This window comes from Cuculus canorus, chromosome 22 (genome assembly GCF_017976375.1).
Source record: "Cuculus canorus isolate bCucCan1 chromosome 22, bCucCan1.pri, whole genome shotgun sequence".
NCBI classification, from domain to species: domain Eukaryota; kingdom Metazoa; phylum Chordata; class Aves; order Cuculiformes; family Cuculidae; genus Cuculus; species Cuculus canorus.
The window spans coordinates 8,167,639-8,181,648 of record NC_071422.1 but is presented as its reverse complement, the minus strand read 5'-3'; the positions used below and the strand labels follow the sequence as shown (position 1 = coordinate 8,181,648).

Sequence of the window (14,010 nt, the reverse complement as noted above, 5' to 3'; positions counted from 1 at the left end):
CGGCCGGGCGGGCGCGGGGCCGCGGCGGGTGCACGGAGCCGGCTGGTGATGCCCGCTGTGCCCCGGCAGTGATCAGCATCCAGAGGGAGCCTGTCTCCGCCGTCTCCAGCGACATCAACTTCCCCATGAAGGGGCGCCGGGGCATGAAGGATTGGGCCCGCAGCTCCGAGGACAAGCTCTTCATCCCGAGGGAGGTGCTCAGCCTCGCCTCCGCCGGTGAGGCCGGGATGGGATGTGGCAGCGTGCGAGCACGCGTGTGCGGGAGGGAGTGTGTGCCCGGGACCGTGCAGGGCGTGAGCTGGGAGTGTGCGTGTGTGTACAGGTGTGTGCACATCCACATCTGGAAGTGCACATCTGGTGCGGAGCACACACGTGCACGTATGTGAGCATGCCCATGTGCGGACGTGCACATCTGGAATTGTGCACATGTGTACACGTGTGAACCTGCGTGCATCTGAGTGCACAGCTGGTGCTGTGCACTTGTGCGAGCGTGCACATCGGGGAGTGTGCACGTGTGTACAGGTGTGTGAGCGTGCACATCGGGGAGTGCACACCTGCTGTGGAGCACATGCATGCGCGTGTGCGGACATTCACATCTAGGCGTGTGCGTGTGTGGGCTCGTGTGTTTGCGCATGCACAGGTGAGTGCACACCTGGTGCTGTGCATATGTCTGAGCATGCACATGTGGGAGTGTGCGTGTGCACGCGTGTGCTTGAGCATGCACACGTATGTGCGCACATGGAGCGTGCTGACGTGGTGCAGAGCACCTTGGCACAGATGGATGAGGATGCATACCTGAGTGTGCACGTGAGTACGTGTGAGCTTGATTATCAGGGCTGTGCGTTTGTGAGTGTGCACATCTGGGCGTGCTCGGGTGAGGGCGTGCAGGTGGCTCCTGCCAGCTCGCATGTCCGTGTGCATCTGTGTTGGCAAGGGGATGCGTGTTCCATCACGTGGGGCTCATACGTGTGCGTGTGCTCCCGGAGCCGACGCGTGTGCCGGGCTCTCACCCAGCGCCGCTCTCCCTTCTCCTCTCTCCGCAGAAACCGATGAGTCGTCGTACTTTGTCATCGGGGCCGTCCTGTACCGCACGCTGGGGCTGATCCTGCCCCCGCCCAGGTGAGTGGGGCTGCCCGCTGCCCCCCGCACCGCCTCCCCGTCCCTGTGACAGCCGCTGCCCTCCCCGCAGGACCCCCCTCGCCGTCACCTCCAAAGTGCTGATGGTGACCGTGCGCCCGCCGACCAAGCCCGCCGAGCCCCTCGTCCTGGTGGAGCTCTCGCACATCATCAACGTGAGTGTCCCCTTCTGTCCCACCCCTGCGTCCCCTCTTGGTCCCACCACCCCCTTGGCCCCCAGGGGCTGAGGGCCAGGCGGGGGCTAGCAGATCCCAGGTGGTGGCCACGAATACTCGGCTCTGTGCCCATGGTGGGGATACGCTGGTGCTGGGAGAGCCGGGTGGGTCCTCGTGGGCCAAATTCCCTCGTGGGGATGGAGCAGGGCAGGGCTGCAGCGCTAACCTGTCCGTCTGTCCACAGGGCACGTCCCACCCGCAGTGCGTCACCTGGGACTACTCGAGGACGTGAGTGAGGGGCAGGGGACAGGGACGCCGGGCAGTGCCCTTGGTGGGCAACACTGGGCGATGGAGCCCCGTTGGCCCCCTGGGAGGTGACGGGAGGGATGGGGAGGCGCATCAGTCCCTTGCCCCGAAGCCCCCACCGTGAATCGTGCTGCCACGGGGTCCATGTGCCCGCGTGTGACGCCGGGGACGGATGCTGCCAGCCTGCCAGATGCAATTTGTTCGCGTGGAGCTCAGCGCTCTGGCAGGAGCGAGGGAAAGTAGGGCAGGCGGGGGGTGGGCAGCGGGGCCTGGACCCCTGCCCGGGGCCCTGCGGGTGCTGGGGGTCCCTGGATCCAGCACAGGAGGCGCGTGGGTGTGATGAGTGCGGCAGGGCTCAGCCTGGCCCAGGGGAGTGTGTCCCCCGGCTGTCCCACAGACCTCCTCGCTCTCCTCGTGCGTGGCCGCTGTCACCATCCCCGTGGCAGGAGGGGAGCATCAGGGCGGCTGGTGGGGTGGCACCTCTCTGCTGTGTGAGCCGTGGCTTGTGCTGGGGGGATGCGGGGGCTGATCCTGCCCACCCCGGTGCTGCTCAGCCCCCTCCATCCCTGCCACCCCACCCCCCACCCCAGCCTGCCCCCCTCCCTCTGCTGTTTGACCGCACCAAACCTGCGTGGGATGATTAAAAATCAAACCTTTGTGTCGCACTGTCCCCAGAGAGATCAGGGCTGGGGCAGGAGGAGGCGGCAGGGATGAATTCCGCTTCCCCCACCCCACCGAGGTGGGATGAGGGGATTAACCTGCCCTTTCCCCCCCATCTGCCTCCCCCAGGCAGGGGCGAGTGAAGAGTTAACTCAGGAGAGGCGAAGGGGCTGCTGTGTGTGTGTGTGTTTGATCATTTCAAATTGCTCTCCCTGCTCTGGTCCCATTAATCAGGGATGCTGGCTTGGGAAACTGGGACACGGAGAGCTGCCAAACCCTGGAGACCCTCCCGGCACACACCAAATGCCAGTGCCGCCAGCTCGCCACCTTCGCCGTCCTCGCCCAGCTGCCCAGAGACCTGGTAGGAGATGGCACGGGGACAGGGACGAGGGCGTGGGGAGGGGGCGATCCCTGCGCTGCGGGGTCTGACCCCCACGCGAGGGGACTGGGGAGGATGGGGACGGGCAGGGGCTGCGTTGCCTGTGGGGACCCCGATGGGATTGGGGGTGCTTGAGGATGAGGTGGGCGCTGGAGGATTGGGGGTCTCCCACAGCCAAGGGAAGGGTCCCTGCACCCCCTGGACCTTCGAGGGTGGGGATGTGCGGGCAGGGGGCTGCCACGGTCCGTGGGGCTCAGTATGGGGCATTGCGCTGTGCTAGGAGGGGAGGGGGCAGCGCTGGCCATAGGCATCCCCCACCCCATTGCTATTCCGTCCACGTCCCCTGTCGGCATGGAGATGGGCACGGGTCCTCGGGAAGGCGCCTTGGCAGCATCACCATCGCCACCGACCCCCTCTGGCACCCGAGGGTACCCAACTGTGGGGCCCAGTGTGGGGTGGCCAGGGAGCAGCCGTGGGGAGGAAGGGCTCAGGCTCTTGCACCCCGTTCCCCTCCAAGGCCATGGACCCCTCGGGCACCCCATCTGTGCCGCTGATGATCGGCTGTGCTGTGTCATGTATGGCCCTGCTGACCCTGCTGGTGATCTACGCCGCCTTCTGGAGGTGACCTGGGCACCTGGGGGGCACTGGGGGTGCGGGAGCGTCTGGGGAGGGGGCAGCAGTGGGGGGTCACGGGCAGAACTTCAGCATCCATGTGATGAATGCAGTGTGAGGCAGAAGAATCCGTGTGGGAGCAGTGCCCAGGCTGTGGGGGACAGTGCCCGGCTGCCGGTGGCACGCAGGGGACATGGGACGGGGACGGGACAGGCTGGCACCGCGGTCCCACGCTGCTCCTGCCCACAGGTTCATCAAGTCGGAGCGCTCCATCATCCTGCTCAACTTCTGCATCTCCATCCTGGCTTCCAACATCCTCATCCTCGTGGGGCAGTCCCAGATGCTCAGCAAGGTGGGTGCCACCGCTGCGCCCCCCTCGCGGAGGCTGCGGCGGGGTCCGAGCCCTCCCAGCCTGGCCGCTCGCCTCATCCCTGCTGGCTCCCGGCACCAGATTGGATTTGGATTATCTCGATCTGGGGATTAAATCCCTTGCGTGGGCGGCTTTGACACAACTCCCATGCCCGGAGGTGGGAGTTAACCACCGTGGTGCCGGCGGTGCCTCTGTGCCCACCCGTGACGTGCCCGCGTCCTCGCAGGGTGTGTGCACCATGACGGCCGCCTTCCTCCACTTCTTCTTCCTCTCGTCCTTCTGCTGGGTGCTGACAGAGGCCTGGCAGTCCTACCTGGCGGTGATCGGCCGGATCCGGACACGCCTGGTCAGGAAGCGCTTCTTGTGCTTGGGATGGGGTAAGAGCTTGGCAGGGATGCTCCTGGGATGGGGTGAAGGGGAAGCACTGCGCGCCCCTTCCTGGTACACACCACATTATTGGAAAGGGAAACTGAGGCACAATGGAGTAAAGCAGAGCCAGGGGTCTTGGTCCCTTTGACAGGGCACCTTTTGACCTCTGGACCATGGAGAGATGCCAGAATGGCCCCATCCCTGTCCCTGGGGGCTGGCACCGGGATCATAGAATCACTGAATCACAGAATGGTCTGGGTAGGAAGGGACCTCAAAGCCCATCCTATCCCACCCCTGCCATGGGCAGGGACACCTCCCACTGGATCAGGGGCTCCGAGCCCCATCCAACCTGGCCTGGAACCCCTCCAGGGATGGGGCAGCACCACTGCTCTGGGCAACCTGGGCCAGGGGCTCCCCACCCTCACAGAAAAACATTTCTCCCCCAGATCTCATCTCAATCTCCCCTCTTTCAGCTCTAAACCATTCCCCCTCATCCTATCCCTGCCCTCCCTGATCCAGAGCCCCTCCCCAGCTTTCCTGGAGCCCTTTTCAGTCCTGAGGTCTCCCCGGAGCCTTCTCTCCTCCAGGCTGATCAAGCCCAGCTCTCAGCCTGCCCTCACAGGGGACACAGGGGACGGTGCCGGGGGGCGACGATGCCACCCGCTGCAGCTCCAGCCTTGTGTCCCCTCTCCAGGGTTGCCAGCCCTCGTGGTCGCAGTCTCCGTTGGCTTCACGCGGACCAAGGGCTACGGCACAGCGAGCTAGTACGTGGGGCTGGGGGGACGGGGCTGGGGTGGGGGTGGTCCGGGCTGGCAGCAGGGCCGGGAGCACGCGATGGGGATGAGGGTGTCCCCTCTCCGCCAGCGCCTGACCCACCGCCGTCCCCTGCAGCTGCTGGCTCTCGCTGGAGGGCGGTTTGCTCTACGCCTTCGTGGGACCCGCTGCCGTCATCGTGCTGGTGAGCTGGTGCTGAGCCCCCAACCCCACCCCGGTGCCTGGCAGCTCCTGCGGCCCCAGCCCGCGGGGGGCTCCGTGCCAGTCCCTAACCCCAGCGCCGCTCTCGCCCAAGGTGAACATGCTGGTGGGCATCATCGTCTTCAACAAGCTCATGTCCCGCGACGGCATTTCAGATAAGTCCAAAAAGCAGCGAGCTGGGTGAGTGCCATGTGTGCTGCGGGGCTGTCCCTTGGCCGGCGCGGAGCCCCCTGCCGCGCTGCCGAGCATGGCATGGGGTCTTCCTCGGGAGCGGGCTGAGGACGGGCCAGACCTCGGTGCACCAGTGGGTGGCGGGGGCCAAGCCCGGGGTGACCGCAGCTCCTCATTGGGGGCTGCTGGAGGGGCAGGAGCTGGGGGACACTCACCCCTGTGCCCTCCCCATGGGGAAAGGGGAGCCGCACGCTGTGGACCCCACTCCCTGCTGCCAGCGGAGGGGGCTGAGCCCTGCCCGCCCCGTCCCGCTGCCGCTTGGCCAACCCCGCTCGCCATTAACTGCTGCCGCTCTCGACTAACCCGTCTCTCTCTCTCTCTCTCTCTCTTTCTCTTTTCCTCCTCCCATTTGCTTTTTGCCTGTGTCCGTCCATCCATCCGTCCATCTGTCCATCCATCTGTCCACCCGCTCCCTGCCATCCCGCTGTCCCATGGCCTTGCTCCCGCCGCCTGCATCCCCCGCGTGGCCCGGTCCTGGCCGCGGGGCGCCGGGGGGGGTTGGTGGGCGCTTAGCTCCAAGCCCCCACCCTGCGGCAACCTGCTGCTGAAATGCACCAAGTGCGGCGTGGTGTCCAGCGCGGCCATGACCTCCGCCACCGCCAACAGTGCCATGTTAGTGCCCGCCGCGCACCCGCCTCGCCCCCCGCCCCGAGCACAGCCCCGGGGAGCCGCGGGGTGGGCATCGCCCCGGGGGGGGACTGGCTCTGGGTTGGGGTCCCTGGTGCTCGGGGCGGTCGCGGGGCGTGCGTGCCCACCGCGGCCATCACGTCTGCATGGCATGGCTTCCCACATCATCTCCGGGGTCGGGGCGCGGGGGCTCGGCTCCTCTTCCCTGGGGTGGCTCGGGAGCGGAGAGGGCGCAAGGGGCACCACGCTGTGGGGCACGGACCTGGCCTGGCCTCAGGGGTGACCCCGGGACCCTCTTCCCGGCTTGTGAGCCCCACGGGTGCTGGCGGGGTCGTACCCAGCGGGGCTGAGCTGTGCCCGCTGCCCCCCATCAGCCGAGGTCCCTCCTCCCGGGGTTTGGTTGCGACAGAAGCAGCCCCCAAACCCCTTTACGCTCTTCTTGTGGCTGTGGGACGGGGACAGTGGCCTCGGTCCCCCCAGCACCCCTGTTGCCGGCTGCGCTGCCTGTGCAGGGCTGGCTTGGCGATGCCCGCGGCGATGCCTGGGGCTGTGCCGGCACCACGGGTAGGGGAGAAGGAGCCCACAGACTCCCTCCCCCAAGCTCCCAGCCCGTGCCAGCTTGGGGATGCCAAGAAAGAGGGCACAGGGGGTCCCGGCAGGGCACACAGGGTGCTCGGGCTGGGGTCTGCGCATGGTCAGCCCCGGCCGCGCTTGTGGGGCTGGGGTGATGCTCGGGGGCTGTCGTGGGGCAGCTCCGGCGCAGAGGGCTCACCCCAACCCCTCTCTCCTGCCCCAGGGCATCGCTGTGGAGCTCCTGCGTGGTCCTGCCTCTGCTGGCGCTGACCTGGATGTCGGCCGTGCTCGCCATGACCGACCGGCGCTCCATCCTCTTCCAGGTCCTCTTCGCCGTCTTCAACTCCGTCCAGGGCTTCGTCATCATCACCGTTCACGGGTTCCTGCGCCGAGAGGTGGGGCGGCCCTGGGGGTGCCAGGGGGGGACCCCCGGCCGCGGGGCCGTGACCGGCTCTGTCCCTGCAGGTCCAGGACGTGGTGAAGTGTCAGATGGGGGGTTGCAGGAGCGAGGAGAATGAGAACTCGCCCGACTCCTGCAAGAACGGCCAGGTCCAGATCCTGGTGAGTCAGTGGGCACCGGCACGGCTGCCCCCCCATGCAGCCCCCGCTGCTCCCCGCGCTGGCCAAGATGCATTCATTTCCCTGTCTCTCCCCCTCTCTTTCTCTTTCCTCTCTTTCTCTCTTTCCCCTCTTTCTGTATTTTTATAGACAGATTTTGAAAAGGACGTTGACCTGGCGTGTCAGACAGGTGAAGTCTCGCCTGGGGACGGGGATGTCACTCTGGGAGGGGCAGGCAGTGTGCGTGGGGCGGGCGTGATGCCACCACGCAGGGGGTTCCATCCAGGCCCCCCGCGGGAGGCTCTGACCCCGCTCCCTGCCCGCAGTGCTGTTCAAGGAGGTGAACACCTGCAACCCCGCCACCATCACGGGCACCTTGTCCCGCATCTCCCTGGACGGGGACGAAGACCCTAAGCTCAACACCACCTCGGAGGGTGGCCTGGGCTTCTCCAGCCTGCCGGGGAACATCCCTCCTGCCAGCATCCTGGTCCAGGTGCCCAAGATGACGCCCAACGTGGTGGCGGGCTTGAGCGAGCTGGGTGAGCCGCCGGCCCAGCAGCTCAGCCTGGACACGCCAGGTCCCGTCTACCTGTGCACGGAGAGCAGCCTGCGGCCCGTGGAGTACGGCTGGCTGCGCGCCCCCGAGCCCCCGCGCGAGAGCGACTACATGGTGCTGCCGCGCCGGACCAGCAGCCTCAAACCCTTCCAGCGGGAGGAGGGCACCCTCGGTCCCAGCACTGAGGAGGGGGTGCCTGCTGGGACGGGGCGCCCGGCGGCCGAGGGGGACGTCTACCCCGGCTTCGTGGCAGTGGACCACGTCAACGTGAACTTGAACCAGCCCTACGGGACGATGAAAGCCCCCTACGGGCTCCAGTTCAAGCAGCATCCCACCGTGCGGCAGATCCTGGCCTCGGAGCTGTCGGAGCGCAGCCGCACCATGCCCCGCACCGTCCCGGGTTCGGCCATGAAAGTGGGGTCCCTGGAGGTGAGCGAGGGGCTGGTGTGCGAGTTGGGGTGGGGGGGAGAGCTGTGTGAGAAGGGGGTGGTGAGTGTGCAAGAGCCTTCCTGACCCGGTGTGCACGTGCAGGGTTGCATGAGCTGCCCCGTGCTCGCTGCTCAGCATCCCACCCTTTGCTTGGGGCTGCCTTCACCCCAGTAGCGCAGCGGATGAGCCGCACGGCCCCCAGCTCACCGGGAGCCCCACGTCTCCCGCCGGGCTCTGCACGTGGCATAGCTTGGGGCTGGCATGAGCTTCCCCACCCTGATCCCATCACGTCCCAGACCTGCAAAGACCTTTCCCTTTTCTTCCCCACCTTCTCCCCCTGCTCCGGTCCTCGCGCATCCCCTGCCAGAGGAAGAGGTTGCGATATTCTGACCTGGACTTTGAGGTAAGCCCCACCAGGGCACGGTGTCACCGGTGCCCAGTGTGGTTGGTGCCATCAGGAACCGAACCTCCTTGTCCCTGGTTCGCTCTGGGTCGCTGTCAGCAAAGCCGCAGCCGAGCTCAGAGCGGTTTTACACCAGGCAGTAACGAGCGAGCGGTGCCTCTTGGTTCAAATCCCAGCACCGAGCAGCAGTGCCGGGGTGCTCCGTGAAGGCAGGGGGAGCAGAGGGGGACGGATGGGAGGGGGTGGCTGCAGGAGCGCAGGGCTGTGCCGCGTGGCGGCAACTGCAGGCGCTGCTCTGTCCCCACAGAAGGTGATGCACACGCGGAAGCGCCACTCTGAGCTCTACCATGAGCTCAACCAGAAGTTTCACACGCTGGACCGGTACCGGGCCCCGGCTGCTGGCTCCTCCAAGGTGAGGCCCTGGGGGTCCTATCCTGCCCTGCTGTGCTCCCCTCCACCTCCCCCTGCGTGGACCAGAGCATCCTGGGAGCTAGGGCAGCCCTGGGAGGATGCTGGGACGGAGCACTGTGGCTTCTTCCACAGCGAGAAAAGCGGTGGAGCGTCTCCTCGGGCGGCGGGGAGAAGAGCGCGGCCAACGTAAGTGCCTGAGCATCCCTGGGGACTGATCCATCCCACTCTGGCTGGGGCCGGAGGGCACCAGACCCCTTTAGACCTGGGTGGCTGGGCCTCAGGGCTGGGCACTGGTGGAACAGAGCCATGCATCGCCGGTTGCCTCAGCTCCCCCTCACCCTGCAGGATGCGGCCAGCCCTGGGGAGCAGCAGCCACACGCACCGGCCGCGCCACCGAAGCCATGGAGCACGTTCAAAGCGATGACACTGGGCTCCCTGCCCAGCGCCCACCGGGACCGGTTGGAGCTGCGCTGCACGGACTGGGAGGTCCCCTGCGCCGGCCTGGATGCGGCCGACGGCGACTTCCAGACAGAGGTGTGAGCCCCGAACCCACCACCGCCACCATCGCAAGATGAGCCGAGACGCTGGGTTTGCTCCGTCCTGTCCAGCGGCCGGGGGTCCTGCCTGGCCAGAGCCGTTCCCGCAGGAGGGACCACGCTCCCCGCCGGCCGCAGCCGCCTCCTGCCCGTCCTCGCGCGGTTTCTCCTCCCTGCCACCCTCCGGACGCGGGTGCAGAGGGGACACGTGCACTGCCCCACGCTCACCCACCGATCACACCCGCACCCCCCGGCGCAGGACCGGCCGTCGAGGCCATGAGATCTTTGTTCTTTTCTACCGGGATGTTTCTTCACGCCGTGCACCGTGTGCACGCGAGCGGCTGCTCCCCGGGGCCGGGCTGCCCTCGCCCCTCGGGGCCCCACGGCCGCCCCCTCCCAGCCGTCCCCACCGTCCCCACCCCACGGGGCAGGTGCTGTCGTTGTTGGAAATAAAAGTTCACTCTCTGTGGTGCTGTGGGGCCACGGGCGCTCATGTCGGGGGTCCGGACAGGGTCATAGAATCATAGCATGGTTTGGGTTGGAAGGGACCTCAAAGCCCATCCAGTGCCACCACAGCCATGGGCAGGGACACCTCCCACTGGATCAGGGGCTCCAAGCCCCATCCAACCTGGCCTGGAACCCCTCCAGGGATGGGGCACCACCACTGCTCTGGGCAACCTGGGCCAGGGCCTCCCCACCCTCGCAGCAAAACATTTCTCCCCAAGATCTCATCTCAATCTCCCCTCGTTCAGCTGAAAACCACTCCCTCTCATCCCATCCCTGCCCTCGCTGATCACGAGCTCCTCCTCGGCTGATCTGATCTAAATCTGCTCTCTTTCAGCTTAAGGTCGGGGTCTTCCAGCTTCAGGCTGGGGGTGGCTGTCACTGGTGGGAGGCGCTGCCCCTCTCCGTGCCCGGTCTGCGCCCCTGCCCGGAGCCCGCAGGATCCCTCTGGCCAGGGCTGAGCCCGCGCCCACGCGCTGCCTCGCAAATGAGCACCTTATCGCGGGAGCCGAGAGTAGTAAATTACATGGTAATTAATCTATGAGCAAATTATTAACTTTGGAGGCAATTACCATGGAATGCGCAGAGGCGCATAACGTGGGGTGCCTGACGCTGACGAGCATCCCTGGCAGCGCAGCGCAACCGTGGAGTCAGAGAATGGGTGGGATGGGAAGGGACCTTCGAGGGTCACCTCATCCAACCCTCCTGCAGGAGCAGGGATGTCTCCAGCCTGAGCGCGTTGCTCAGTTCTGCCCGCGGCTCTGGTGCAGCTGCCTTTGGGCAGGGAGGGCTGGTGGTGGTGGCCGTGGCGATGAGCTGGACCAGGAGCTGTTGGACGAGCAGGAGCGGGACTTGGGCTTGAGATAGGGCAGTGCTGGAGGAGACGACTATCAGCACCTCGAGGACTAATGAGATCCTTGCTAAGTGTTAATCCATGGTGTGGATCAGGTGCCCAGGCAGCTTGGCTGGACCGTGGCACCAAAACCCTCAAACGGGGACATTCCCTGCCGTGTCAGTGAGGGCTGGGAAGCTGCTGTGCCAGTGGGAAGCGTGCCCTGGTCACAGCTATCACTTATCTCTGGGAGAAGCCACCAGAGCTTCCCCGACGGCTCATTTTGGAGAGGACAGGCTGTGGGTGAGCAGGCAGTAGCCTCAGGGCTCACATTTTGGGCAGGCAACTTTCTGGTAGGGATGGAGCTCATGGGAGCCGTGGGGCGGGCAGGGATACCAGCACTGCCAAGCCCGCCGGGCAAAGGATGCTGCCCAGTTTGGACCAGTGGTCTCCCAAGGTGCTGGTGTGCTCCCTGCCTGCCCTGTGGTGCTGTGCAGGGCTCCCCACCGCCCAGGGAACTGTGCTTTCCTCTGCCACGCCATCAATCGGTCCTCATCGGAGCAAGCCTGGGGCCACGGAGAGGTGACAGCGAGGCATGAAATGAGGCCGGTTAATGGGGAGCATCATGACACGAACCCACCTTGGCAGCGCTTGAGCCACCAAAGCCTGCAACGACTCAATCAGCGCTGGCGTCCGGGCACTGGCGCGGCACAGCCGGGAGAGACGAGCATCCTCACTGGGGAGATCCCTTGCCAAGGATGAGCCATGTCTGGCTCCCATGGGAGAGGGGACCCCCATGAGAGCCAAAAAGGGGTGCAGGAAGGTCCTGGGCCAGGGCGCTGCAGGCAGGACCATGTATTTGGAGGTGCTGCATCTGGGGGGGACACAGAGGGGTGGCAGAGCTGAGCTGACGGTGGGCAGACGCCTCCTGCTCAGTGCCGTGGCTCAGTCTGGCTGTGCCGCTGGTGCTGTGCGGCGATTCCCTCTGTGCTCCTGGCGCTCAGCAGCACCAGCTCCGTGGTTTCCCACCGGCTCTCTCAGCCTCCCAGTGTCTGGCCAGAAGCTCAGTGTTTCCCACTGGCACGGAGCCCGCAGAGCAGCAGTGCCGTGGCAGGAGAGCCCCCAGCCCGCCGTGGGACAGGACAGGAGGTGCTGCTGCCGACCCCAACGCAGCCGTGGTGGGACACCAGGGCAGGATGCGACTCCAGGAGTGTGTGTGGGGGTGGGTTCTCTCAGTCCAATTAAGGCTGAAGTGCTAATCGCGTAATGCAGTTCATCCCAAAACAGCCTGGCCTGGCTGTTAATTGTGCCAATAATCGCATCCTCGTCCTCTCGCTCCAGTTGCCCGGAGCTGCCATGCACCGGGATCCCCCCACCCTGTCCTTCGCGGGCCCAGCTCCCGCTCCTCTCTTTTCCCTTCCCAGCTAAATGCAGCTGCGAGAGGCAGCGTCAGGGGTTCCTGGGGCATCTGTTGGCAATTAGCGGCTTTTATTACTCATGGAGGCGCCATATGTGGGGAGAGAACCGTACCCCGGCGAGAGGCGCAGGCCGGCGGGTGCCCCAGCCCAGGGGTGGGGTTCAGCCCCCAGTCCTGTGCGTCTGGGCAGTAACTGGGGGGGTTCAGGGCAGGGCTGAGCGAGTCAGAGAGCTCTGGAGTCATTTTCCATCTGCGGCTTCCATCTGAGCTTCAACCCGTGCCAAAAATGTTGGGTTTGGGGGGTGGAAATGATGGAGAAACAGCTCTGCGGCTGCGCAGCGGTGCGGGGGGACAGCGAGCTGCTCCGCTTGGCGCCTCAACCGCTTCTCCCTTCACGCTTCGGCAAAGTCTTTCCTCCAAAAGAGGCAAAAGTGCTGTTCCAACGCTGCGGAAACAAACGGGCCCTGTCAAGCTGGAAAGAATCCCCGCAGGCTCTTTCCTTCCCGGCAAACACTGGAACTGGAGGGTTTGTGCCCAAATCGGTGCAGAAAGAAGTGCTGAACGGCCAAAATCCTCTCCGCAGGAATTCCCGGGGCCAGCGGGCAGTGAGCTGGGGGGGTCGGGTCGGTGTCACCCCAGGCTGTCACCCCACGGCAATGGGGGCTCTGGGGGGCTGAGCTCAGCACGGGAGGCGGGGAGCCCTGCGGAAACCCAACCACTGCGGATGACGCTCAGGGTTGGAGGCAAATTGTCTCCAGCCCGAAAATTGCCGGGCTCTGCTCCGGCTCGTGTTTCTTGGCAGCCAGCGCGGCTGTTTCTTGGAAGAACAGCTTCCCTCTGCTTTTTCCGTGCTGGGTTGGTGGGCAGGGACCGCAGAATCCTGCTTTCCATCCCCCAGCTCGGCACTGCTCCAGGGGATGCCGGCACTGGCTGGAGACAGGCTGCTCCCCCTTAGCGGGGCGCTGCGGGCAGGATCCGGCCTCTTCCCCCCAACACCGATCGCACACACTCTTACAGCAAGGGGAGGCAGGATCCGGCCTCTTTCCCCCCAACACCAATCCCGTGTGCCAGCACAGCACGGGGAAGCGGAGCTCATGCGTGGGGTGGCCACGAAGAACAGCTCAGGGTGAATAACTCTCCAATAAACAGCAACCAGAAAAGTTCTGTTATGTTTCGCACCCACTTGCTTTAATTACCTTTAATTACTAGAGCAGACAACTCGCGGGAGACTTGAGTGCTCCGTCACCGTATCTCGGGGGCTGTCGGTTGAATGGATGGCAGAGCTGAGCCGCTCCTCAAAAGCAGAGCCGCTTGGTTTGCCCGCGACAGCTTATTTACTGTGGGCTAAATAAATATCAGCTGTTAATTAGAGCGCGTTTATTGAGATGCATGCGTCCCTAGCACACATTTGTAAAGCTTCCATGTAAATAGATTCATCACAATTTGGGAGGAAAACGGCTGAGCGGAGGCCTGGGGGTGCTGCGCTGCGCTGAGCATCCCTCGGAGATGGGATGCAGGGCTGGGGACGTGGGGACAGCCCTGATGGGACCCTCTCCTTCCCGGAGTGGCAGCGACTGTGGCCAGTGGTGCCGTCCCCGGTGACAGCACACGGGACCCCTTTGGTCCCTGGGGGGGAGGAAGAGGAGGTCCTGGGGGGCTTCGCAGGGATGGCAGCCAGGGGATGGGGCTCATCGTCATTCCAGGGATTGGGGCTTATCCCGGGGATTGGGGTTTATCTCCATTCTGGGAACTGGGGCTCATCCTCATCCCCGTTACAGAGATCGGGGCTCACCCCTGTCCCAGGAATTGGGGCTCATCCCCGTCCTGGGAACTCGGGCTCATCCCCATCCCAGGAATCAGGGCTCATCCTGTGAACTGGGGCTCATCCTTATCCTGGGGACTGTGGCTCACCCTTATCCTGGGAACTGGGGCTCATCCCATCCCAGGGACTGGGACTCATGTTTATCCCG

The 14,010-nt window shown here is 65.2% G+C and overlaps 1 protein-coding gene across 10 annotated transcripts in view; it reads left to right on the top strand.

The window, feature by feature from the left end:
• The window catches only part of ADGRB2 (adhesion G protein-coupled receptor B2), a 111,545-nt gene extending 101,801 nt beyond the window's left edge, over positions 1-9,744 (top strand). For 5 of the 10 annotated variants that reach the window (XM_054086515.1, XM_054086514.1, XM_054086517.1 and 2 more), the window contains 20 exons: positions 70-216; positions 1,044-1,119; positions 1,190-1,292; positions 1,537-1,580; positions 2,493-2,619; positions 3,155-3,258; positions 3,499-3,601; positions 3,846-3,996; positions 4,683-4,752; positions 4,880-4,946; positions 5,058-5,143; positions 5,708-5,806; positions 6,618-6,789; positions 6,860-6,955; positions 7,103-7,142; positions 7,279-7,937; positions 8,305-8,340; positions 8,648-8,752; positions 8,884-8,937; positions 9,097-9,744. In XM_054086515.1, the coding sequence (XP_053942490.1) occupies positions 70-216; positions 1,044-1,119; positions 1,190-1,292; positions 1,537-1,580; positions 2,493-2,619; positions 3,155-3,258; positions 3,499-3,601; positions 3,846-3,996; positions 4,683-4,752; positions 4,880-4,946; positions 5,058-5,143; positions 5,708-5,806; positions 6,618-6,789; positions 6,860-6,955; positions 7,103-7,142; positions 7,279-7,937; positions 8,305-8,340; positions 8,648-8,752; positions 8,884-8,937; positions 9,097-9,291 (2,534 nt within the window). In that variant the 3' untranslated portion in view covers positions 9,292-9,744. The remainder of the gene's footprint in view (positions 1-69; positions 217-1,043; positions 1,120-1,189; positions 1,293-1,536; positions 1,581-2,492; positions 2,620-3,154; positions 3,259-3,498; positions 3,602-3,845; positions 3,997-4,682; positions 4,753-4,879; positions 4,947-5,057; positions 5,144-5,707; positions 5,807-6,617; positions 6,790-6,859; positions 6,956-7,102; positions 7,143-7,278; positions 7,938-8,304; positions 8,341-8,647; positions 8,753-8,883; positions 8,938-9,096) is intronic. The other 5 variants (XM_054086524.1, XM_054086521.1, XM_054086523.1 and 2 more) reach the window with 5 other exon arrangements.
• The last annotated feature ends 4,266 nt before the right edge of the window (positions 9,745-14,010 follow it).